General features: G+C 55.3%; 9 protein-coding genes across 9 annotated transcripts; 4 read left to right on the top strand and 5 right to left on the bottom strand.

Annotated features, from left to right (window-relative positions):
* Nucleotides 1-2,156: 2,156 nt before the first annotated feature.
* Nucleotides 2,157-4,691, top strand: ACO1O0_003325 (M28 family metallopeptidase; the record flags this gene model as incomplete). Its single annotated transcript, XM_083192779.1, has 4 exons — nt 2,157-2,498; nt 2,550-3,076; nt 3,140-4,518; nt 4,579-4,691. The coding sequence occupies 4 exons, from the start codon at nt 2,157-2,159 to the stop codon at nt 4,689-4,691; spliced, it is 2,361 nt and encodes a 786-aa protein (XP_083051836.1).
* A 373-nt stretch (nt 4,692-5,064) lies between these two features.
* ACO1O0_003326 (uncharacterized protein) lies at nt 5,065-6,139 on the bottom strand (the record flags this gene model as incomplete). The annotated part of the gene is made up of 3 exons (XM_083192780.1): nt 5,065-5,506; nt 5,583-5,893; nt 5,972-6,139. The coding sequence occupies 3 exons, from the start codon at nt 6,137-6,139 to the stop codon at nt 5,065-5,067; spliced, it is 921 nt and encodes a 306-aa protein (XP_083051837.1).
* Nucleotides 6,140-7,635: 1,496 nt separating this feature from the next.
* Nucleotides 7,636-8,791, bottom strand: MCR1 (cytochrome-b5 reductase; the record flags this gene model as incomplete). The annotated part of the gene is made up of 2 exons (XM_083192781.1): nt 7,636-8,634; nt 8,747-8,791. The coding sequence occupies 2 exons, from the start codon at nt 8,789-8,791 to the stop codon at nt 7,636-7,638; spliced, it is 1,044 nt and encodes a 347-aa protein (XP_083051838.1).
* Nucleotides 8,792-9,621: 830 nt separating this feature from the next.
* Nucleotides 9,622-11,016, bottom strand: NBP2 (adaptor protein NBP2; the record flags this gene model as incomplete). The annotated part of the gene is made up of 1 exon (XM_083192782.1): nt 9,622-11,016. The coding sequence occupies one exon, from the start codon at nt 11,014-11,016 to the stop codon at nt 9,622-9,624; it is 1,395 nt and encodes a 464-aa protein (XP_083051839.1).
* A 3,040-nt stretch (nt 11,017-14,056) lies between these two features.
* On the top strand, nt 14,057-14,881 carry SSU72 (RNA polymerase II subunit A C-terminal domain phosphatase; the record flags this gene model as incomplete). The annotated part of the gene is made up of 2 exons (XM_083192783.1): nt 14,057-14,166; nt 14,224-14,881. 2 exons carry the CDS (start codon nt 14,057-14,059, stop codon nt 14,879-14,881), a joined length of 768 nt encoding a protein of 255 aa, XP_083051840.1.
* Nucleotides 14,882-17,415: 2,534 nt separating this feature from the next.
* On the top strand, nt 17,416-19,735 carry SPA2 (uncharacterized protein; the record flags this gene model as incomplete). Its single annotated transcript, XM_083192784.1, has 3 exons — nt 17,416-17,425; nt 17,462-18,375; nt 18,431-19,735. 3 exons carry the CDS (start codon nt 17,416-17,418, stop codon nt 19,733-19,735), a joined length of 2,229 nt encoding a protein of 742 aa, XP_083051841.1.
* Nucleotides 19,736-20,565: 830 nt separating this feature from the next.
* On the bottom strand, nt 20,566-21,726 carry UGT2A1 (UDP-glucuronosyltransferase 2A1; the record flags this gene model as incomplete). The annotated part of the gene is made up of 2 exons (XM_083192785.1): nt 20,566-21,466; nt 21,497-21,726. The coding sequence occupies 2 exons, from the start codon at nt 21,724-21,726 to the stop codon at nt 20,566-20,568; spliced, it is 1,131 nt and encodes a 376-aa protein (XP_083051842.1).
* A 243-nt stretch (nt 21,727-21,969) lies between these two features.
* Nucleotides 21,970-22,229, bottom strand: ACO1O0_003332 (uncharacterized protein; the record flags this gene model as incomplete). Its single annotated transcript, XM_083192786.1, has 2 exons — nt 21,970-22,046; nt 22,112-22,229. 2 exons carry the CDS (start codon nt 22,227-22,229, stop codon nt 21,970-21,972), a joined length of 195 nt encoding a protein of 64 aa, XP_083051843.1.
* A 936-nt stretch (nt 22,230-23,165) lies between these two features.
* Nucleotides 23,166-24,806, top strand: ACO1O0_003333 (JmjC domain, hydroxylase-domain-containing protein; the record flags this gene model as incomplete). The annotated part of the gene is made up of 1 exon (XM_083192787.1): nt 23,166-24,806. The coding sequence occupies one exon, from the start codon at nt 23,166-23,168 to the stop codon at nt 24,804-24,806; it is 1,641 nt and encodes a 546-aa protein (XP_083051844.1).
* Nucleotides 24,807-25,162: the final 356 nt, after the last annotated feature.

Below are 25,162 nucleotides of genomic sequence, written 5' to 3' on the forward strand. Positions count from 1 at the left end.
CCCTCATTCAAGCTCTGCCTCAATCAAGCTCTCTGCAACACCAGGGTACGTATAGATATTGACAACCCTCAACCCTGCCTTGGCCAGAATGGCCCTCCAGTCCGCCTCCGTACGCTCACGCACAGCAAAATGGGCAAGCATCATCATGTCTACAGACACGCGCCGCGAGGGTGGGGTGCTCCCCCGACAGGACAATCTCGTTGAGGAGCACCTTGGAGTAGCGGGGCTTCAACGCGGGCCTCAGGCTCTCCAGGATCCGGACGCCGTCCTCGTCGCCCCAGTCGTGCAGGATCGAGTGCAGGGAGTATACGCGGGGCGGCCGTGAAGGGCTGCGGTGTGAAGAAGCCGTGGGCCTGGGACTCGAAAGGCTGTTTCTCCTTGTCGTCCGCGCTGGCGATGACGGGCTCCCGGTCCTACAGTGTGATCCTGCCGGGACGCGATGGGTGCTGCTCCGCGAAAAAGGTCAGGTCGTGGCCTCGGCCGCCGCCCACGTCCACGAGCAGCACATCGCTGGCACTTGAATCGAATTCCCCGATCAGGCGGTCGGCGACCGGGTAGAAGTTGGGGTCGTACCAGTTGGCCTTACCAGCTCAATATGCAGACATGAAGGAGTCGAAATTCGAGAGATGTGGCGGCGTGGAAACAAGCCATTCAAAGAATGGAAGCTGTGTCTTATGTGCACACCGGTCACTAAGATCGACCGATAGGCCCCCAGAGGACCTTCCGCGTAACCGCGTTCGTCCTTTAGCGGCTCTACTCGGTACTGCTTTGCTACTCGTACTACATAGCTACATAGTACTGGATATCTGTAAGTTTATCCAACCGCGGCGGTATTATGTACGTTGGTCGTGTACCAAGTATCCCCGACCGTGGGGGCGAGGTGGCGCAGATATCGAATGTTTTATCCTTATTACTGGTGTTACAGATCTCACTAGTACTATATACTCTGCACTCTGCAGAGGGTAATCATCCTAGATCATCCCCTTTCCCTCTCTAGGACTGCCGGGGTTTGCTAACTTCCTTTCTTCCCCCAGGGCCCTCTTCAGCGCATGTGGCTTCGATGATCCTGATCATAGTCGTATTACGTTCCTAGGATAGCAACTCAATGCTTTCATGGCGAATCGGAAGCTTAGATTACTTACGTAACTTGTTAAAAAGTATGGCTATGACATGCTAGCAGATTCTCAGGTATCGTATGTTTTTAACCTCTGCAAGCACGAATGACAAAATATACGTAGACGGCTAACAAGGAATCTGGTATTGCTGGGATAGCACCGAAGGACTTGACGAAATAGCCGGGTTAAGAGGAGATTAATCTAACTTGGGTTATGATTACGGATACAAGTAGAGAACTTCAATACCTTGGTAGTTGTTTGTAATAAACATCCATGTAGTACAAACTGGCATAACGCACAACGAAAGGAAAATTGACAACCAATTCACTCAACTACCCCGGTATCTATTATTCTTTCCCCTACGTTTTAGATAGGTAACCTACCGCCATTTAAAGCTAGCTAATATAGATTTCTTTCCTCAATCTCAATTTCTACCTCCCTCCTTCTGAATTAGGCGTAAATGGCCTCTCAGAGGCTAGGAGCTAAGCAGTAGTATATGTACTCTTACGAAGTGCTAATTGATTATTAATTTACACCTAATTCATTTAACAAGCTTAACACCGGGTAGCTTGCGGGTTTGGCTCGGGTGTGGCTTGATATGGCTTGATGTGGCTTGGCCCTCCACTAGCCTCGCTGTCCTTGAGAAGTTAGGAAGTCCGTTGTTATCGGTCAACCCCGCCGACCCCACAGCGCATGACGTGCTGCGTCCCCCGTAATTCGTACTTCTTACCTGGTATAGCTGTGGCGCCACTCCAACGACCACTCGCCAAGATACGCAACTTAGCATTTCTTCAATCTCCCACCATCACCAACGCCCAAGTGCTCCATGTATCCCAGCTAGGCGCCACCCGGTAGGATAATCTGGATTAGCAACGACTTGACGACCACAGCCGCGTGATTTCATCGACATGCACAGCAGGCTGTGAGTGTCTCCATCTCTCCATCCGATCTCAGTGGGCGCGGCTCAGACAACCCGTTCGCCGAGACCGCCTGAAACACGCATATCCATCGCAAGTTACGCTGCGAGGCTGAACTGAAAACATGCCCAGCGAGTCGACGCCCCTCATCCAGACGGTCCGCGTGGCCCCGCCCCGCCACAGGTATCCTCACAACACCTGCCGCCGCTTCTTCACCATCGCCTGCTGCTGTCTGCTCATCACTGGATTTACCACCTTCATCCTCCACTCCATCTTCATCTGGCCGTATGAGTACCACCATGGCCCCCACAGCCGGTTCTCTGGCTCGGTGGGCAAGGGAAGGAGGGGTCTAACCCACGAGGAACTGGAAACTATCCTGCTCGACACGCCGTCCTCGGAAAAGGCAGAGGAGTGGCTCCGTTACTACACCGCGGGGCCGCATCTTGCGGGGAAGAACTTGTCCCAGGTAATCTTGTGAAACGCGTGCTATATAGATTCGGCAGACTGACAGCCCCAGGCCGAATGGACCAAGGACAAGTGGGAAGAGTGGGGTGTCAAGTCCGAGATTGTCGCCTACGACTGCTACATCAACTACCCACTTGGCCACAGCCTCACAATGTTGGAAAAGTCCAATGTCGTCTTTGAAGCCTCCCTAGAAGAGGATGTCATCGATGACGACCCCAGCACGGGCCTCGAGAATCGCGTCCCCACGTTTCATGGATACTCGGCCAGTGGTAACGTCACTGCACCCTTTGTATATGTCAACTATGGCACCTATCAGGACTACCAGGATCTCACCGACGCCGGCATCGAGCTCAAAGGCAAGATTGCCATTGCCAAGTATGGCGGTATCTTCCGCGGCCTCAAGGTTCAGCGTGCCCAGGAGCTCGGTATGGTTGGCGTCCTGATCTACAGCGACCCGGGTGACGATGGTGAGATGACCATTGAGAACGGATACGACTATTATCCCGATGGGCCGGCTCGCCACCCCAATAGCGTCCAGCGCGGTAGTGTCCAGTATCTGAGCACACGCCCTGGTGACCCGTAAGCTCCCCACCCGCCACGCACAATAAAGGATAAGGGCAGCGGAAATGCTGATGAGAATAGGACAACCCCTGGGTACCCTTCCAAGCCCGGCGTACCTCGCGCCCCTGCAAATAGCTCGACACCCAGCATCCCTTCTATCCCCATCTCGTATACTGACGCATTGCCAATCCTGAAGGCTCTGAACGGCCACGGGCCCAAGTCCAGCGACTTTAACAAGCACTGGAACCGGAACAAGGGCCTCGCATACAAGGGTGTCGAGTACAACATCGGCCCAACTCCTGACGACGTGGTATTGAATCTCAACAACGAGCAGGACTACACGGTGACCCCCCTGTGGGATGTGATTGGCGTCGTCAACGGGACCACCCCCCATGAGGTCCTCATCATTGGGAACCACCGAGATGCATGGATTGCTGGCGGCGCCGGCGACCCGAACAGCGGTTCGGCTACTCTTAACGAAGCCATTCGTGCCGTGGGCAAGGCGCTGGACGCAGGATGGAAACCCCTCCGCACCATTGTGTTTGCTAGCTGGGACGGAGAGGAGTACGGGCTCGTTGGCAGCACCGAGTGGGTGGAGGAATTCCTCCCTTGGATCAAGGACGCCAACGTCGCCTATCTCAACGTCGATGTCGCCGTCTCCGGCCCCAACTTCAGCACAGGCGCTACTCCGACACTGAGCCACCTGGTTCGTGACGTCGCCAGTAGAGTTCAGTCTCCCAACCAGACGATTCAGGGACAGACGGTTGCAGACCTCTGGGACGGCAAGATTGAACCCCTGGGAAGTGGCAGCGACTTCACGGCCTTCCAGGACTACGCCGGTGTCCCTTGCATAAACCTAGGCTTCGAGGCGGACCCTGACGGCCCCGTATACCACTACCACAGCAACTATGACAGCATCAACTGGATGGTCGAGTACGGCGATCCGGGCTTCAAGTACCACAGAACGATGGCCCAGCTGATTGGGCTGACCATTGCGGATCTCGTGGACAGCATCGTGATGCCGTTCCAGGCCGCCGAGTACGCCGATGCGCTGAAGGGGTACCTCGACTCGGTCGAGTCGAAGCTCAATGCCTCCGAGGAGGAGGCCACCACCGAGGAGGCCATCTTTGCCCTCCGCGCGCAGGTCACCGCCAAGGAAGTGACGGGAAGCGCCGACGCCTTCAGGCAGAGCCTGGCGGCCCTCCGCGACTCGATTGTCCATTTCCGCATCAAGGCGCTCGAGATTGACGAGCGGGCCGCATGGGCGAACCGCGAGCTCGAGGCTGGCATTCCTTGGTGGAACGTCATCAGGCACATCAAGCTCGTGCGGACCATCATCAAGGTCAACAAGCAGTACAAGTATCTGGAGAGGAACCTGCTCTTCGAGGGTGGGCTGGACGGACGAAGCTGGTTTAAGCACGTCGTCTACGCTCCGGGGCTGTGGACGGGCTACAGCGGCGGTGAGTATAATATACCCCGGGGTAACGAGCGAGAAGAGTCGTTGGCTAATAATTTCGCAGCTGTCTACCCTGGTCTGGTCGAGAGCATCGACGCCCAGGATTACATGAATGGACTGAAGTGGGCTGGCATCATCAAGACGTGCATCGACAAGGCCGCCAAAAGCCTCGAATAAAGCGACGGTATTAGATGGTTCAGCAACTATCCTGAACCAGGGCGACGTCAACTATCGCATCTGCGTGCGTACAGAGCAACGGTGTAAAAAAAAATGAAAAAACAAATGTATATGCACTCATATTGCAAATATATCCAATATTATGTACCCAAATATGCGCTTAGAAACACGCACCCGCTGAAACGCCCTCGCCAGCATAAGATTCCCGCTTTCCGTCACGAGTGCTGTTCGAATTCGAAATTATGGTATATTTCATCGGGGGTATCCCATACCCCTCCCATTAAAACTCATGTCTTTGTCTGCTTTTTTTTCTTCATGTGTGATATTCCGACATCCTCAACTGCCTTCTGCGTCTGTTCCCCACCCCACTCCTTTACTGAGGCGGCTGGTACGGCTGGTACGGCGCCCCGTAGGCCGCCGTCTGGGGAGCCTGAGGAGACGGCGTCCTGTGGAACGAGTCGCTGACGGTAGGGTGTGTCGGGGCAGGCGATGTCGACAGCTGCGGCGGGGTGTTTCTGTAGTACTCCTGCTGGGTGGTCCCCGGGGCGTAGTAGCTGGTGTGCTGCTGGTGGTTCTGCTGCTGCTGCGGTGGCGCAGGGACGCCGTACATGCCGTGCGGGTTGTAGGCCGTCTCCTGCTGGGTGAAGGGCATGCCCTGCTGGGGCACGGCGGCGTAGGTTGGCCTGGCCTGGCCCGTCATCTGGTAGGGCTGGCCGGCGGAGGAGCCGACGGGCACGGGCTTGGAGGGGAGGCCGACGCGGCGGTGGCGGGAGGTGACGATGCCGTGGATGACGAGGGAGATGAAGTAGAAGAGGCTGTATTTGGGCGGGATCTTGTCAGCAAAAGAACATGGCTCCCTGGCCGGCAGCCAACGAAGAAGAGGCGACTCACAAGTTGAGGGCACCGATACCGGCCGAGGCGGCGAGGAGGCCGCCATAGGTGGAGTAGAAGCTCTCCGGGAAGTCAAAGTTGGTGTAGTAGTCGTAGTCATAGTCGTAGTCCCAGTAGCTGTCGTAGTCGTTGGTGATGTAGGAGCCGAGGGCGAGCCAGACGGCGGCGGCGAAGGCGGTGGTGGCGAAGGCGATGCCCCAGAAGATGAAGAGGAACACGTCGAAGAAGAGGATGCCCCAGTAGTTGTAGGAGCGCTTGGCGCACGAGTGGGCCGAGACGATCCAGAGGGTGGTGGCGACGGTGACGAAGGCCTTTGGCGTGTCAGTATTTGACACGGAGTATTTTACACGGAGCATTTTACACGGAGAGTGAGTGAGTGAGCGACGTACGGTAAAGACCATGACACCGTTGCCAAGGATAGGGCCGACGGCGACGGTGTAGGCGCTCAGGCCCAGGCAGATGAGGCCGGCAATGAGTTGCAGAATGCGCAGGGTGATGAAGCCCCGGGGGTACTTGGGGATGTGCTCCATGCCCGGAGCGCGTTCGCTGGAGGTCATGATGGTGGTGTAAGGGGGAGGAGGGCGAAGGTGGTGAGGTTGGGCGAGGACGACGAGCGACGCGATCTCGGTATCTTTCGCAAAGGAATAAAATAAAATAAAAAATAGACGCGTCTGATAATAGACCACAGTCGAAGACGAGATACGAGAACAGGAGAGGAGGAGTACGGATGCGCTCCGTCTACTGATATTAGTACCCGACTGCCATGCGATCTCTGTCGAATCTGCCTCGTGGACGGCAGTCGCCCGTTGTCTTATTTGCTCCAGGAGCTGAAAGAGGCTTGCGGCTGAGCCGCTGGAGACCAGACTGGGCTGCGCCTTCAAAGAGCTTGTCTTGCAGGGTTTCCCGTGGTCGGGTCATCCATCACGCCGTCGATCGCACCCAGCCAGTGGTCATGGCCCTCTGTGGTGCTGCTCTGCTGGCAGATTCATTGCCGCTTGGGAACAGCTTCTCTGAACTGTCAAGGGTCAGCCCTGTGGGAGCAACATCAGCCCTGTCAGACTTCTGTGCGACTGTGTGTGGCAGTGACAATCAGTGTGGCTCTGGGAAATTGGCTCCAACGTCCACGAGCCCATATGCATGCACAGTTGATGTGGTAAATGGAACCCCTGTCTGAGAGTTTCAAGTATTAATCTCAGATCTGATCTCACCACCACGGCGGCACCACGTGAAGGATAAGCCCATGCTGTGGGTTGGGGATGGCATGGAAATGCCAACATGTTTTTTCTTCTTCTTTGGCGCTGTGACTTTCTCAGCTCTCACCCAGTCGCCTTGATAACACCCCATCCAATCCCTCCCGTGGGTGTCCAAGACTCCAAGACTCCAGCACCACCCACCCCAAACCCCCAAAAAGCCCCCAAAGGCAGTGGAGCGTGGAGTCGTGGAGTTGTGGACCACCAGTGGTCTAATTATAGACGCTAAGAATCCACAGGCTGGCACCAAGAGCGACTTTCGGCGATGGCTCCATTGGGAAATTTGGGGAAATATCCCGAGGTGAAAAGTCCGAGGTGAAAAGTGAGCATCCTCTTGAAGTTGTTCAGTACCTATTACCGTCAGTCTCCCACCTGTCGACAGTCATGAGAAGGATCTAGGAAGCTAGGGACGTACACACTACAGGTGCTACGTTGGTAGTAGTACTAACCTACCTAACTAGTACGCGGAATTCCCACGAGAGCCCGCGGCCATGACAACTCACTAGAGGTGCAGACACATACTGTGACTGTGAACCAATAAGCAAAAAGCATATGTGCTCTGTACCTTGTCAATGACAGGCATGCATGAACCGCCTTCAACCGCACAACTTCAATTCGCTTTACCATTCTGTATTCCGTGTTCTAGATCTGGTACGTACCGCACGTAGTGCCATCCGGCGCCCAATACGACTCTGCAACCGCGTCCTCATTGTCACAAAAAGCCAGGCCTCTAGTATTTTTCAATTGTCTATGAGCAAATCCTATACAGAAGATTCTAGCCCCCCTCCCCCCGGCTCACCGCTTTAGAACTTGTACACCTGCTCGGCCTTGTAGCCCAGGTCCTTGAGCGTGCCAGTCAGCTCGCCCTGGTCCTTGGGGCTGACCTTGTTGCCGGAGATGGCCTTCATCATGCCGGGCGGGCCGCAGACAAAGACCTTGATGTTCTCCTCCTTGGCCTCGGGCAGCACCGTCTTGAGCAGGTTCTTGTCGATGACGCCGCTGGTGCCGGCCCAGCCCTTGGGGGGGTTGTCGAGCGTGTAGAAGGCGCGGAATCGCTGGGGGTACGTGTTCTCCAGCTCGGCAAGCTCCTTCTTCAGCAGGATGTCATCCTCCGCCACGTTGCCGAAAACGAGGGTAACCTTGGTCTTGTCGCTGGGGTTGTTGAAGATGGCACGCGCCAGCTGGTACATGGGCGTGATGCCAGTGCCGCCGGCCACCAGGGCGATGTGGTCGTGCTTGTTCTCGGTCCAGGGGTACTTGGGCAGAGGGCCCTTGACGTCGAGCCGCTGGCCGGGAACCATGTTGTGCAGGTGGGTGCTCATGGGGCCATCGGGGTACTTCTTAACCAGCAGGTCGATGTAGCCCTTGGCACCTAATTGCTCTTGGTAAGTATCGCGCGCATCCCCGGAGAGAAAGGGGGACAACAGCCGCAACGAACCTTCGTCATTGATGGGGGTGTAGGGGCGCAGGGTAGCCTTCTCGTCGTTGGGACCCTTGTACTTGGTCAGGATGGCGCTGGCAATGTGCAGGCCCGAGACCATGTCGCCCTCGGGCAGCTCGAAGCGGAACCGCTTGGTGTTGTGGTTGACGTTCTCGACCTCGGCGAGCTTCAGCGAGATCCAGCCCTGGTCGCCGCCCGTGAAGGCGGGCTTGGGCGGGGCAGCCGGGACCGCAGCCTTGGAGGCGCTCCCGCTGCCAAAGTACCAGTACCCGGCGGCGCCGAGGGCACCGGCTCCGATGGCGTAGACGGCGGCGTTGGAACCGCTCTTGGGCGCCGACTCGGTGGCGTAGCGGCGGGCCTGCTGTCAGGGGCGTCAGTATCTTGCGGCGTAACTCGAGAACGGCAGAGGGTATCGTGGGATGGATTGGTAAGCTCGGCCCTGGGAGGACGGCCGAACAGACTGCGCAACTTACCATCCGGAGCGGCTGGGCCGCGCGGAACGCAGCGCGAGAAAACATGTTGAGTGGTTTAGAGCTAAAGAGGGGATATGCGAAGTCAATTGGGGAGATTGGCTTCGTCAATGACGGAGAAGAAGGGAGAAGGGAGAAATCGGACCTTGGACGACGGAGCGCGGAAGAGCTCCATCGTCCCAAACGAATGACGTTACAGGTCACGTGGACCCCACGTCCAGCAATGAGTCCCTCCGTCTCCCTCTGACGTGATCGCTAACGAGATGACAGAAAATCGGCGGTTCACGTGTGCCCGAGGTGATAGCCGTTCTTATGGTCTGAACTGCTTGACTGTGGAGGTCTTTATGCAATTTCTTTTTGGACTGCTTCCCAAACCCTATTTTCAAACCATAACTACGCCCACTCAAGATTTCGGCCGTCCTGCTCCCTATCTATGCGCGAGACTGATGATTCAGGCGGGAAGAAATGCTGCGACACTCGTTATTTCAGTGTCAATATTCTCTTCATTACCGTCCCCGGTCTCTTCTCGTGTCATCGTAGCCCCTCCTCCCCATTCCTCTAGATGGCATCCTTCCTCCAGGTAGTATCTTGCTACCGCACACCATGCAGTAGTATATATGTAGTGTAACTAGTCCCGACATGAGTCCTCATTGGTACCCCAGCGCAAGGATGACCTGATGCAATGCTCCGTCCCAAAAATTCAGAGACTTAAATCTTTCTTCTATGTCCTGTTCTTGTCATGGATCTCGTATCGTGATCCCCTTTCTCGCCGTAGTAAAGAATGTCTCAGCACCACATATAGGCGGCGGAGTTCTCAAAGGATTCGATTTGCAAGTTGATTGTCCCGTATCCAAAAAGTTTTTGACGGCGACTTCTCGTCACCGATCCGTGACGGACGTGTCGCCGGTAGCCTTCGATGCTCGCTTGTCTTGGACAGGGGTCGCGTCGTCAGCCTTGGCCCCTGCATCCTGGCTTTCTCTCCGGGGCAACCCCTCGTGTTGGCTCAGGGTAGGGGTATTTGCCTGACTGCCTCCTCTCTGTCCGTGGTAGTGGACAACCTGGGGAGGCAGCTGGCCGGTTTGCAGGCCCAGCTGGTCTGTCGGGTAGGGGTTCAGGTCCTTGCTCGACGTTGAGAACATGGACACCACCGGCTGGTGATACCCGTTCGTCCCATTTCCGGGGGCAGGGTTTGGGGGGTATTGTCCGGTATGCTCTGGTTGAGTAGGCGTGCCCACATCATTCGGCGATCCGAACCCTTCGCCCAATTGACCCGTCAAGCTGTTCATACCTCCCTCAATGTCCCTTAGAAGCCGCACATATTCCTCGGGGACAAGACCGCTCTCCTGTGTTTTCGGATCCTCTGCGACAAGCCAACCCTGGCCGTGCCGGTAGGACACCCAAATAATCTGGCCCTCCACCAGCGGCAGCTCGTTCTCGTTTTCGCGTGCGAAATCGAAGAGTGCGACGGCCTTGCCGTGAAACTCCTCGTCTGGCGACGTGATGGTGAATTGATAATCCCGCGAGTACCTAGATTCATCGTGGTGGTAGCCGGGTGACGATGGTGGGCTCGACTGCTCCGAGGGGGCATACGCCGCATTGCCCTGGCCGGGTTGCTGAGCATAGTGGTATGCCCGGCTGTGTCGCGCGTCTCCGGGTGGGTATGAGACAAACTCCCCGCCCGGACCGTTGGCTTCCCCACCATGGTTGATGTAGTACCGCTCGGTCCCATCTCCGCTGGTACCAGCATAATAACCTCGTTCGGCGTCATAGCTGGCAGGATCCAGCATCCTAGCCCTCTCACGAGTCGCTCTGGTGAGCGTGGCGGATGTCGACTTGTGCTTGCGGTGCCGAGTCGACACAACAGGGCTCTGGAGATCCTCATCTTCGCTATACGGTGGCCCATCCCCAAACTGAATGGGGGGTAGGTCATGCCCGCGGCTGAACCCATCAGCCGTCCAAGAGTCCCAGGGCATCCTCTGCTCCCACGAGCCGGGGGGGTCAGACAGCCGCCTGTGCTCGCTTGCCGGCGTCGTCAGTCCCGAGGGAGGGCCAGACGGCTCCGGCGGCGGGCCGTAATGCAGAGGATGCGACGGGGGGTATGCAAAGTCCCGCACGAAGGAGTATGAGAGGGTCGAGGGGAATACGGGGAACATGTGGGAGGGTGGTCGTGATCTCGTGGGGACGGAGCCGACAGAGTACTGAGAGAGGCGGCTCTTGGACGCATGCGACAGTGGCCGGGGCATGACGTTCGCCTGCGCGTGCGGGGACGACATGAGGGCGGGTAGAGCGAGAGTATCTTGGTGCGAGGGAGACGCCGTGTCTTCTGGTGGGGAGGTCGCGTGGAGCGCATCTGTCGCCATCGCCGCAGCCTAGTTTAAGCAATCACACCTCGAATACCCCTCGTTTGAGCAGAAACCATGCGACGGAGATCCGATATGTTCGATTATGGTAAAAGAGCCGCCAGCGGCTAGTCGCAAAATTGCTGGTTGTTGTAGCTGGGGAGCCGTACGGCGCCGAGGAGCTTGGGCGAGGTTTGCGAAAGGAAGTGCTTGAATGCGACAGTCGACTCTCTATCGGGAAGGGATGCAGAAATGTCAGGCAAACGGATTCGAGGGATAGCCTAGCTAGCAGGTCGCTAACTGGTGGTGATACGGCGCAGCTGCGTAACGTGAGAGCCCCGCGTACGGTCGATTGCGATGGTACAGCAGAGGAAACTAGGTCGAATCGACAATGCTCGGATCGTGGAACGGAGTCGGGGTATATAATATGGAGGCCTGGCAAGGCTGGCTGGACTAATGGACTTCTGTGATCGTCAGGGAGGGTCTAGGGAGACGAGGTCGAGTCGGGTCGAGTCAAATTGAGTCGATGATGGTTGGGAATGAGTCGACCGCGCTGCGGGGACTGCTAAGAGAGACTATGAATGCGAGCACAGAAGAGGGGAGATGTTGGCGCGAGGTCGGATGTGTTCGCGTTGTGCTACACTGGGCTGGGTCGCGCGGTGATGGGTGGTAGTGCGGTAGTTTAAGGCCCGTTTGCTGGCAATGAGGGTGCAGGTGGTGGCGGTTGAGGGTGCTGTGAACGGCCTGGAGTGAGGTGGAGGTGAGGGTGCAGTGGAGGCTGCCCCAAACGGCTGGGCAGCGTGGGCTGTGGCTACTGGCTAATAATAATAATACGATACATGTCGCTCGCAAAAGCGCCTGGACGGTGGTTGTCCGATCCAATTGGACCCATGGAAGTCTCCCTACCGGATCCATGGGCCAGCAGTCCAGGAGGAGTCCAGGAGCCCAGAAGCCTACCTAGGACCAGCAAACCTGGTCACCACGATCCCCGGCTGGACGCAGCGCTTCCGTCCCGACGAGTCGACAGTCCCGTCTGAGTCCTGAAACGACCCAACTGGCAAACAAAACAAAACAAACAACGTGGCTGATGCGGCGGGGCAGCGTCGACGAGTATACTACTCGTACTACTACGTAGTAATATCTAAGTAGTATTACATAGCAGCTAGAGGGAACCTCGAGCTTGACGACATGAACCTAGAAGTTACTCCGTATAGCCCTCACTCAACGGCGGCCTCCCAGTCCCAACGGCCACAGCATGGGAGCACCAATTTGGCGGTGACACTTTCCGCTGACCGCTTGCCTTCAGATTGTTACCTATCTTCTCTTCAGAGGCCGCATGTAATACAGATTAGTCGAGGGGCCCAAAGACAGTTATGAAAGATGACCCCGCCCAATAGGTACCTTACAGTTCGTACGAATACAAGGTGACCGAGGATCTACGGAGTACATGTCACCAATTTCTGTGGCCCGCCCGAAGTTACATTCACCGCAACCGTGCTTGAGTTTTGAAACCGACAAAATGGCCGATGGGTTGATCTAGCAGGGTGCCACGTGAGACGCGGGGACGCTTAGCCTTGCGCTGTTATTAATAAGTTGCGTTGTTGATGCCAGTACGAGTAGTGTACGAATGAGGAGTACTGTACTATCCGTATGTACTAAGTAAGCTCCCCATGGCTACGCTACGCTGCCAAACCGCCGAGCTGGCCTAGAATTGTACTCGGGGCTCACATGGTAGGACTGTGGGCCATGGTAAATGAGATTGAGGTGGGAGATAACCACAGGTTGGTCAAAAATCGCGAGGCAACCCGCGCAGCAGCCACCTAGACAGGCAAGCGCCCTCGGAGCGGATCAAGGCTGTCGACCCGTCGTGTTCTTGCATGTTCGGGCAGTGCTTTTTTATAGTACTAATATGTAATACCTATAATAAGCGGGTTAAGTGAAACAAGCCGTGGAAGGCTGCCCGATTAATCAACTCGGAATCTGGATCGAAATGTCAAACGAGATTCGCTCATTGGGGCCATTGGATTGTTGCTATTTTTGGTCCAGCTCTGATTGGATGGGACCAAAGAGGTTCGTTTGTTTCAGGTCTGTTGCCGCCCAACAGCCAATCAGCGGCATTGTAATCGACGGGTGGCCACGGACTTCGACGTCGAAAGAAACGTTGTTTAGAATTGCTCATGTGGAGAGATAACAACACGATAGTTAGGGTTTCGGACACGATCTCCTCGTTTCCACCCCGATAGCCAGTGCAGACCTATTGGTACATGCATCCGTATAGTCCCAGGGGATGTAGGTGAGATGGCTAGAGCATTACATTAATCCGAACCACTTCTGTTTCATACCATGCAGCTCTATATTCCGCCCTATTGACGAAGAAGACCCTCTGGAGGGACAGGTTTGCTGTCCACAGCCGTAGGTGTAGGGATTGACGGATGTTTAGGGTAGGTAGGTATGTTCATGTTTGTACCACCAGATGTCATGTGGCTTGCTTACATAAGTAAGGGTGCATGGGGCTAATAGCGATTGAGCCGAGCTTTAACCGTCTAGGGCGAGAGCTTTGATCAGCTCCATCTCCTCAACTCAATTTGATCACCAAAACGCACAACTCAACTACATCCCAACACATGACGTTGCCAATGCCAGCGCGTCGCGCCACATCAACCGCAAGCTCATGACAAGGGCGGTTCGCAGCGGGTTCTTCTTCTCCGTCGAATTCAGGTAAGACCGCTGTGTGACTTTTTTCTCCCATTTCCATGATGAACTCATTATTGGAGCTGTCTGAACCTCTATGTTGAGACAATCTTTATACGCATAACAACTTTTTCTGATTGACACCTTCCCGCCTCGTAATCTCTTCAGCCCTTATTTCAAAACGATGCTGACGTGATCCAAAAGGCTAGCTGCCCGTAGGAGAATGCGACTACGTCTCCTCCTGACGCCCGATCAGATTTTGCCGCCCGGATAAACATTCAACATGGAGATCGCAAACGGAGCTGCGTCTGGCCAGTCCCAGAATGGGACACCAGGAGAGAATGAGCCCTTTAAACTCAAGTTCTGCACCGTGTGCGCTAGTAATAATAACCGGTATGAAAATCAGCACACCTAGGGAAAATAGTTTTAATCTTGCTGACCGCCAAACAGGTCCATGGAGGCCCATCTCCGACTATCCCAAGTAGACTACCCCGTCATATCTTTTGGTACTGGCTCTCTTGTCCGTCTGCCCGGGCCAACGATCACCCAGCCGAATGTGTATCAGTTCAATAAGACCTCGTACGACAGCATGTACAAGGAGCTGGAGGCCAAAGACCCACGCCTTTACAGGAATAATGGTATTCTCAATATGCTGGGCCGGAACCGAGAGGTCAAGTGGGGGCCGGAGAGATGGCAAGATTGGCAGGTTGGCGTCCCTCGACTTCAGCATGCCAAGGATCGAGGGAGCATTGGCACCGAAGGCGGGCTGGTGGACGTGGTCATTACTTGCGAGGAGCGATGCTGGGACGCCGTCATCGACGATCTCCTTAGCCGGGGATCGCCTTTGAACCGCCCCGTGCACGTCTTCAACATTGACATTAGGGATAACCGCGAGGAGGCGCACATTGGTGGACAGGCCATTCTCGACCTTGCCAACTCACTTAATGCGGCTGCTCAGGAGGAGCGTGAAGCCGTTGGGGCGTCGGCTTTTGACACAGGGAGCGCTGCTAGCCGTGCGAGCTTTGACGAGAGGGTTCCTGAGATTCTGGCCGCCTGGCAGGAGCGTTGGCCAAACTTGCCTGCTATCTGGACGCTGGCTTGGTTTTGAGCAATTTTAACAGGGGATATACCATAGGAGTTATTAGGTCTGGCCGGGGCGTTTGGAAGCGTTTTATTGAATTGCTAAGTTCTTTGGGATACACGGCAGCTAAGCGCTGGTCAGAGTCAGAGAAGGAAAGATATCCATTGGTGTTGAGGGAACGTCTGTCAAAGCATGAATACTACTACGATTATGGGTCTCAGTACGGACTCATTGCTTAATTCCCTTGTCCATTGTTTTGAGGGGCCATCGGGGTTGCTATACTCCTTCCCCAAGGCTGACTGGCGGAGCCTTGCTGGTGAATTATTACGTGAATGGAAGCTCTGCCAAGCTTCGGACCGACATCTCACCCTATTCTTACGCACAGCCTCTCGGGTCTGGGGCTCCAGATGGATTCGCACAACACTCGTATCTGCAATTGGTGGCGATCTGGAGCTTACCCGGACCGATGATCTAGTATCCGTAGATCGTTCGGCTGTCAGCGTCAGCGGGAGCCAGCGGGTGCCTGCATATCCCCAGAAAGAGTCGGCGGACCCTTAGTTCATGACTTCCGAGGAGCGGTTCTATTACCTTGTATCCATAGGGATACTACTCGTTTACCCCCCCGCAATGGCCTTTGGTATGCCTCTAGCAAAACCACGATGATCGGGACTGGCCTTTGGAAATCTACTGCTCCCAACGAGTCATCTCAGACTCTTTGTCTCAGCCTCTCAGGCTGTGGCATCGGACTAAGGTGGACCACCATAGCCACCAGATTTTTTTTTTCTTTATTCCCTTGGTTATCCCTGGGAGCCGGGGTCGAATTGAGGATTGGAAAAGGCATCGGCGTCTGGCGAATGTTTGGGATCTCCGTATTCGTAGCCGGATGATATAAGGCACTGGACTGGGAGGAATTAAAAGGGGGAAGGTGCGGAGTGGCCGAAGACGAGATGCCTTTGCAGGCGCCACAGCGCAGTGATCCATTGCAGATTCGCAGTCAACGCTCCAGTTTGGATGGCCATTTTGGAACGAACGGATGGATGCCGGGCCCAGCCAGGGCTGGGCGTCATTTTAGCGCACGGTTGGGCGGCAGGCCCATTATGCGCCATAGAGCGGTGGGCGAATCAAAGGGCTGCCACGGCTGGACGTTGGACAATTCAGGGGGGAGCAGGACTTCAACCTTGGAAGGCTGCTGCAACCCTCGCGCCGGATTGGGCGAGGTGATTGGGCGAGTTGAAGGCTGCGAGCTTGTGGCAACCTGGAAGGAGTTCACGTCGCCAACTTCCAGGAAAGGGCAGTCTTCTGCTGTTGTTTGGGAGGTGTCAGTTGGGAAGAGACAAACAGGTCTCCCTGCTAGCAAGACTCTTCGCGCGGCCGCCTCATAATACAACTGGGCACCGTTCCTAGTAGGGCCAGGTATATTACTAGTAACAGGCACTGGTAGCGCAATGTACGAGTACAAATATGATCTCAAATCTCGTGAACATGTATCTATACATGCCAGTACCTGTCGCGAACACAGATTGAGACGCTGCGCCCGGAGGAAGGCAGTTGCTCATTTCCGGGCGACCACAACAGAGCTGGTTTTGGCCCACCCAAGGGGCACCAACCCCTCCACGGTGCAACCCCTTTTGCTGGTACCCGTGGAGGTCCTCGAGGTCCAGGCTCCAGTGCCTCCACTGCCACAGGCTGGATGGCAAAAGAAGGTTATTAGAAGACCTGGGGTCCTGCCAATTGCTACGCTGGGCTGCGTGTGGCTCAGACGCGGTGGGGACTGCGCGTACCGGGTACTTTGGTCTGCTGGCCTGGCTCGTCAGTGGACTTGGTGGAATTGGTGGACTTGCAGCAGTTGCAGCACCTTCATGGTTGCTCCTGACCCCTGTGCGTTAGCTGCCTCCCACTTCTTGGCTCTCTGTATTATGTACGTACACTCGTTGTCTGGCTGGGGGCTTGGGGGCCTTTTCATCCATCCATCTTGCCTTCATCTCATCGCCAATTGTTTCTCGTCGCAGATTCTCCGTCGTGCAACACTGTCCGTCTCCGGAGCGTTGGAGGTCCACGGCAGAGTCATCGACTGAGACTCGTTCAGTCCCTTCCGATCATACGGCGCGCTCCCTTGTGATCTTACTCTCGTGCTTGCCTGTTTCCTGGGGCCCAGCGTCGTCTTTGTCTTCTCGCCTCCCATCCTCTCTTTACCTTAATCTCTGGCCCTGCACCCCCCGCATAAATCCGCTTTCATTGCAGCGCACCGGCCCGACCGCAAGACACCAGAATTAAACGAGGCACAACGGAGCACCGGCTCTGGGACTGCCCGCCTGGGGTCACTGCAGCATACCATCTGGGGTTGTTTGGTCCCGACTCCCTGTTCCCAGACTTCGCGAACCTGCCGCGCGGCGCTCACCTCCCACGACGACGCCCTTTGCCAACCACAACCACCACATACAGCTTCACTCGCTCGCTCGCCCAACCACCCAACCGCCCAACCGCCCAACCGCCCATCCGCCCATCCGCCCATCCGCCCGGCCTAGTTTCGCCGGCCGACCCAAGACCTCGTCCCTCCGATCATGAGCGCCAGTGGCCGCAATGCGCCCTTGTCCCCAATCTCTGTAGGCGGAAGCGAGTGGCCTGGCCCCAAACACCACCCGGAAGACGGCTCATTCCCTACCGGCCGCGGCAATCTTGCCTCACCTCCTCTCTCCAGCGCCTCCAATTCCAACATCATGAGCATGAACGGCTTCCCCTCCGGGCCCCGGAGCAACGGCGGTGCCCCGTCGCCCCCGGCATCTGTTGGCCGATCCAGCATGGGCACCGGCCCTTATGCTCGCAGCGAGAGCGTACGCAACAGCACCCGCACCGAAATCTTGGACGACAACATTCTCCAGGAGCATTACTACACTCTAAAGCTCTTTCTTCAGGGTCGCGACCCCCACAACAATAACCCGGCGAATAAGGCACGCGATAAGCTGCTGCGCCTATCCTCGGTGCAGTTCTATGAGCTGAGCACCGACGTCTACGACGAGCTCCTCCGTCGTCAGGCTGCGGCCAGGGCGCCCCCAAATGCCCCGAACGCACCCCCTGCTTTTTTGCTTCCCGAGAAAACATTTCACCCGAAACGAAACCAAGCGCGCCAGAGGCTATCCTCTCTCGGCCCTCCTCGATTTCGAGATCTTGCCACGGACGTCTTTCACGAGCTGGAGAGGAGATTCCCCCGATTCGTCGGCACCGAGATCCCACGCGGAGTCAGCTCCATGTCGATGCGTGGACCCCCGGGGAGGACCGGGACTCCGTCCAATGGTTACGGGCCCCGGGGTCCTCGAATGCGGCAACCCTCCGATGCTGGATCGATGCGGGGACCGCCGCCTCTCGACGGATATGGGGTGCCCCCGTCGCCAAGTTTGCCTAATGGAGGCTTCAAACCGCTGAACCAAACAAATACGATTGTGCCGAATAAGAGTACAATGGTGGAAGAGGACGAAGACGGTGACACCTATAGTCACGATAGGGAAAGCAAGGTTAGCTCAGAGGTATGTATTGTCACTCGCAGATATCTTTTATGTGTGGTTGACTGATATCTCCCAGACCGACAAAAAGCTTATCGAGGACTACCAAACCCAGGTGCGGGAACTTCGCGAAAAGCTTGATGGGATGGAAGATGCCATGAAGAAGAAGGATGATGAATTGACCTTGGCAAAGGAAAACAAGGAATGGGAGGCCGTTCGACATGACCTCGAGAGCAAACTGGTAGAGGCACAAAACCTAAATGAGTCGATGAAGCAAGAGCTGGAGAGGATGCGCGAGGATCATGACGACGAAACACGCCAGCTCCGAGACCAAATTTTCGCGATACAACAGAGCGCCGATACGAGCAACGCGGATAGCGAACTGCAAGAAGAGAACAGAGAATTGCGTGAGGCGTTGATGGAGCAGCGACAGGTCGCAGACGAGGTTCGAAGAGAGGCTCAAGGATTCCTGCAAGAGATGCGATCCCTTTCTCAACAGAGCACTGCGACCTACGACAAACAACTGGAGCTCGAGAAGTCGGTCGAGCAGCTGGAGGGTGAGGCCAAGCATTGGCAAGGACTGTATGCGCGCACCAAGACACAGCTGCGGAATATGCGGGCCTCCTCCATTGGGCTCGCCATTGACCAAGGTGCTGGAAATATGGTTCGTGATGGGGGCTTTACGGACGAGAACGGTGTCATACGAGACATCCATATTACGCGATTCCAGATTGCGGTGGATGATCTGCTGCTGAAAGCACGCCAGGAAAGCCCTGACATGGTCATTGATGCCATGAAGTCGGTCGTGGTTGGTGTTCGCCGGATCACGCGAGACGTGGACGAGGCTCCTCCCCAAGACGAGGCATTTGCTCAGCAAAAGCCCAAGCTCAAGGCCAGGGTTGCGTCAATGGCAAACCTCCTCATCACAACATGCAAGAACTTTGCGGCAGGCAAGGGGCTCTTCCCCGTGTCGTTACTTGACGCCGCTGTCTCAAATCTCACCGCTGCCATTGTCGACCTGACGAAGGCAGGCAAGATTCGCCCCACCCCGGCCGACCAGCTCGACGAGGATGATGATGGTAGCGTGACACCCGTCGAATCCGGCTTCTTTTCTCCCCGGAGTACAACACACCTCGCCAGCGCCCAGGAGAGCTTACCTCCGCCCCCTGCCTTCAATGGCCTTGGTGGGATGCGCGCTAGTGCCGGCTCGTCTGCCTATAGCCCCGTCAGCTCTCCCCGGGAGTCTGTCGAGCCGCACTCGATGAGAGGCACGAACGGTATGAGTTACATGAGCATGAACAAGGGCGCTACAAACGGCTACGGCACACATCCCCAAGATAGCCAAGGCGGCCACGAGGTCAAGGTGGATGACTACTACTATTGAGTGGGGTGAACACATGTGCGTCTCCGATACGGCCGGCAACACGGCCTGGAGGTGGTTGGTGCGAATCGAGGGGCCAGGTCGACTATGTTGGAATTTTGGAAGCAACCATTGCAATGCGATCTGTTGTTCCAGCACTTTGCCGATATCTCTATCAAACGATCAAACCCCTGCAGCTTGGCCGGCTTCCCAAAAGTCTAGTCTCAGCAGGCGTTGGCGATTTCCCCACACATGTTGATGGGACGACACATGGGAGTTCCCCAATGTCTGGCACTGCAAACACCTCGATACACTGGGAGGGGGGGGGGGTTTATATACGCGGGTCCATGAAACGACTTTTCTTCCCTTTATCCTGTTTAGGTACACTCCCCTCCTCCGTTTCCATCACATCGGCTCGCTATGCCGTAAAAGAGATGTAGGTAGGGAGTATAATCCAGCGCGCGGGAGACTCCTGGTTTTGTTTCCCCTCTTTTTTTCTTTACTATTCACTGGGAACGTCCTGTGGTTGCAGTCGTAACCTGGGGGGGGAACGATGTCGGCATTAGTTGGGTATAGATGTAAGCATGGGGGTGGCGTTGATTCTCTTCTTTCTCACTCTCCGCCTGTCATGGCAGCAGCATCAGCATTGCTTGGTGGAGTATGGCGGAGTATGTTATTGGGGCCCACAGGCTATTGATTGAACGAATAAATCATAATGTGGATTGCTCATTTAACGCTTTTCATCCCTATTGATGTGTATCCTGCCTGTTCACAATCCATCTTTGGTTGAGAGGGTTGATTAGGGTGCGCTTCTCTCCTTACTCTGTCTCTGCTTGCTAGGACATTTTCCTAGACTATGACGTCTTGGAGAGGTTACGCATGGAAGAGAAGAACGAAGCACTAAACGTCCTGCACATACTTGCACACTCTCGAATCGCCCGCTGTCGCCCAGAGGCAACCCCTAGCACTAGGGCCACGGTCGCGACGTGCTTCAGTATGTTCGACAAGGAAACATTCGCTGTGTACATGGCCTTCTCGATATGGTCAACGGCTGAGTGGCAGCCACCGGCCTTCCTGGCGAGGTCTGCCATCTCTTGGGCTTTTTGAAGAAATGGGCTGCGCGCGCTCACGATGCTGCCTATACTTTCACACAGCCAATGCGGCGTGAGAGTCTCGTAGTCGACGTGAAGGGCCACGCCCGCCTTGACGAGATTGGAAGTATTGGCGCGCTGGTCGATGAACACGGGAATGACAATCATTGGCTTGCCGTGAACGATGGCCTCCACAGTGTCGTAGGGCGTGCCGTCGCAAACGAGAAGCTTGGTGTGCGGGTGGTTTAGCACAACACGGCTGTCCGTGTCGCCCAGGTACCGGAACCAGCTGAACCCTTCAATGGCAGAATAGGCATCTTGCACAACGCCGTATTCTGGTACGCTGGCTATAACACTGTCTATATAGCCCGCTTCGATAGCTTGAAGAAGGCCCTGGGCAAGGTTGTCAGTAGCATTGGCGTAGCTTATACACATTCCGTGGCCCACAAAGGCGATGCGAGAATGCATATTAATGAAGACAGCCATGTTTTGATTGTAAAAAGCAGTTGCACTGCTCACAATTGGTCCAACGGGTATGAGGCTAGGACGCAGCTCCCCATGCTGATCGAGAGGAAAGAAGGTGTTGGCGAGGACCATGTACCGGGGACCAGATGGTGTAATAAACGAGAAGGCCGTTCGATTCTCCCTGCGCCTCCGTGCTAATCTGTACATGTAGACTATGTGGTGGAGTAACCTTGGGTGCAGGCCTAGTGGAGCAATGAGTCCACCGTAGATTGGGGATATGAAGCGGAGGTCCTTCTCAAACATCCGGCGATGCTTGTCGGCGAAGAAGAAATCAATGTGTACTTCCGGAGGGACTAGCGAAAACTGCCTCTGGAGGAGGTAGAAAGGGAGGTGTGAGCTCAACACTGCGACATGGATCTTGAAGATGTCGTTGATTTCCTGGGCGAAGCTTGGGGCCATGTAGTCGGCTAGGATGAATGAAGGCCTCGTTGCCTTGTTCTCGCATATTTCCCGGATCTTTCTAGATATAAAATACCACCGCTCTTCGAGATACTCAGTCGAATTCTGTAAGTCCTCGAAAGGTACCTCAAGGTTTCTATCGTACTCCAAACGTGTTGTTTCGTGTGCATTGATGAACGTGGGCGATCCGACAGGGTCATTGATGTAGTAATGATACCCAAGCCCAAATTTATCAACCTCTCTCTAATGGTCGTAGGCGCAGGCAACATCGACCGAATGGCCGCGGCGGGCAAGTTGCTGCCCGATAGTGAAGAGCGGAACTAGAGGGACGGTGTTAGTATGTCTAGGGATTAGGTCGTGGAAGGGCATGATCGGCAATACTTACGGGCGGGGCGAACATTCCGTGTGCAGACAACAATGAGAATCTTCCTTGGGCCGTGCTCGCTGACAATCTTTGGGATGGGGGCATCTTGATCCCCCCTGATGGCATCCTGGTTCTCCATGATGGACTGCTGGATACCAAGTTTGTGAGCAAACGCTGGAATTGAGCAGTGGAGACACTCCTGTAATGATAGGAAATAATGGGCTCCAGGGCTGTTTAAGATGGGGGAGGTGTAGTAAGCTACTAGTATCTTAACTTGTTACTTCAAGAACTTGAGGTGATCTTAGTGGTGCCTGCCTCGCCCAGCTCGAAGTGGTCTAAGCGGTACTTGCTTTGTACTACCTATTACCCTGAGGACGCCCGAATAGAGTTTAGGCTGCATCTGTGGATCGGGGAGAAGCTGGGTTCCACCCCCGCCCCCACCTGCGCGGCTGCGCCTGCCCATCCAACCAAGTTTCCATTTCCAACCACATCCCTTCCTCCCTCTTTGTTCATTGTTCCAAGAGCGACTCAAGGTGTGCTTGTTCCTCTATCGCTTCAAAGCACTTTGTCCCCCAAGCCCCCATAAAACACATCCAGTTTTTCCAAACCCTCTCGACCATGAGTTGATAATCTGATACCTGATCTCATCACCTACCTGCCTACAACAACCCATCACTGCTTTCGGAATGTCGGTTCCCAATTTGCCAGCCTGACCCTAGTCACCCCACGACCACGTGCTGACTGCAAAGACCTCAGCCATCACTGTCTTCGCCACACCGCGCTGCGCAAACTACCCCCAACCTTTGCTCTATCTATACCTCTCGGCATAGCAGCTCGTCCAAGACAAGCCGTCGATATCGTCCGCCTCAGCGCTCACCTCTCCGCCTTTGCCTTCCTCCGCAATTCTACTCCGTGCCCACCGGGGTGTTGAATTTATCCGTCTGCTTGAACTGCGCGCCAATACGTCATGGCTGAGTCCGTCCAGCCCGACACTTGTCGCCCACCCGGTGCATCATGGCAACAAGGCGCAAACGATAATACCCCGGTCGCTGAGTTGGCCAGGGTGAGCTGTCAAATGCGGCAGCCAGAGGCACAAGATGTGCCTCCTGAATTCCTCAGCGGCGCTGTTGTCGACCGGCCACTAGTGTGCCCTCGATCCCCAACGCTGCCGATCGACATCAATTACTCAACTGCGGGTGAGCGACGTATCCCCGACTTCGAAAATCCTATCGAGGAAAATAATGCAGACGGTAATCCGGTCCACACGATGTCCGCTACCGTTGAACCCCAGGCTCCTCCGGGAAATGTAGACGGCGCAACTGGCACGGGATCACCCATCTCACCTGCCGTATCCGAAGAGAAGAAGAAAATGGAGGATTTCCCGGGCCGCGCCCATAGCAACGGTGAGGGCCTGCTAAAGCAAAATGATATGTCGTTGAATACTGTTCTCCCCCGGGAGTCTATTACGCACCAAATGGAACGCCAAGAACCACTTAGCTCTACTACCCTGGTCCACGAAGGTATATCGTTGGCAGTTCAGCCCACGAATAGCATGGCCGCTCAGCCCGATCCTGAGCATACCAGCTTCAGCCACGGCCATGTTGAGTACGATCGCGATGAGGCCAGCAGCGGTGTGCTTAGACTCAAACCAACCTGTGGTCAATGGGAAGATTTCCCGGCCATGCTCTCGATTGCACGAAAGCTTGGGGCGGGAAGCGACGGCTGCTTCAAGGTTGTCCTTCCTGAAGATCTTTTAGGGCCGCTCCCCGAGAAGCCAGCTCAGAGGGTCCCAGCGAATGCGTACAGAGCTCATTTGATCGACCGGACGCGGATCTGGCAGGTCGGAACGATTCCCACAGAAGGGGATTTCCCCTCCTCTTCCGAGGATCCAGGACCAGTTTTTGCCGGTGAACCGGAAAAGGCGTTTGCGAAGCTGCGGAGCTTGTTTACCAGAAATAAGGATCGCAAAATGCGTGATGTACGATACCGGGTTGACGTCCCAGCCTGGAACGCGGAACTGAGGAAAGCAGCGGGAGTACCTGAGAAGAGCCCTCTCCACCCCTTAAAGGGCGACAAACTCGACAAGACTAAGGCTATCATCCCAGGAATTCATACCCCGTACGTGTACGAGTCTGGACCTGCATTTGGTGCAACATTCCAGATTCATGCTGAAGACTTCCGCCTCTCTTCACTCAATCACCTATATAAAGGGCGAAAGATATGGGTCGTCATTCCCTCCTCGGCCGTAGATCTGGCCGAGGAGAAGCTTGGGCGCCGTGGAAAGTGCTCCCAATTTATGCGCCACCGAGCTGAGTTTGTATTTCCTACCAAGCTTGACCGTCTCTCGATCCCCTATCGAATAATCGACCAACAACCTGGCGAGACAATCGTGATCCTTCCGGATGCCTACCACGAGGGTTTCAGCACGGGATATACTCTTGCCGAGGCCAAGAATTACGCCGAAGATAACTGGACCGTTTCTTCCTACCAGCCATGTGATAGAGGTTGCAACCTGCCTACTGCAATTCCTGCTGCATACATGGAGTTGGTGGAAGATGGAGAGGAGCGAATAGATTTATGCGCGATGCATGACGCCGAAATGGAGTTTCAGCGGAAGAGGAAGCGTGATGAGCTGGGGATCACGCAGTCTGATGATGCCGACGAGCATGAGGCACAAAGGCCAAGACTAGGCGTGGAGGTGGCTACTGTTGGGTGATGCCAGTGTTGGATGCTGTGTGTGGTGACCCTGTCTCTCATTTTATACCCCTCTTTGGCTTCGGATACCCATGGGAGCGATCTAGACGACATTTTGGAACGTGTCACGGGAAAGGCGTTTGAGTGCTATTACGGGACTTGGTAGTTGGGATGATCTGCAGCTATGTCTATTGCTATGGTGTGCAGCGTTTCATGGGTATCTGTCTACTCGTATAATATGGATGGGATGAGAGATGATGATTCTACGGACGGGAAGGAACTTTGTTCATGGCTTATGACAGACATAACGGAATGACGAGAGTGTGTGTCGATTTGAGTGATGACGGGATATAGAGGTGTTCATATTCAAAATACCTA

This window comes from Amphichorda felina (assembly GCF_050947745.1).
Source record: "Amphichorda felina strain 45539 chromosome Unknown scaffold_3, whole genome shotgun sequence".
Classification (NCBI taxonomy): Eukaryota; Fungi; Ascomycota; class Sordariomycetes; order Hypocreales; family Bionectriaceae; genus Amphichorda; species Amphichorda felina.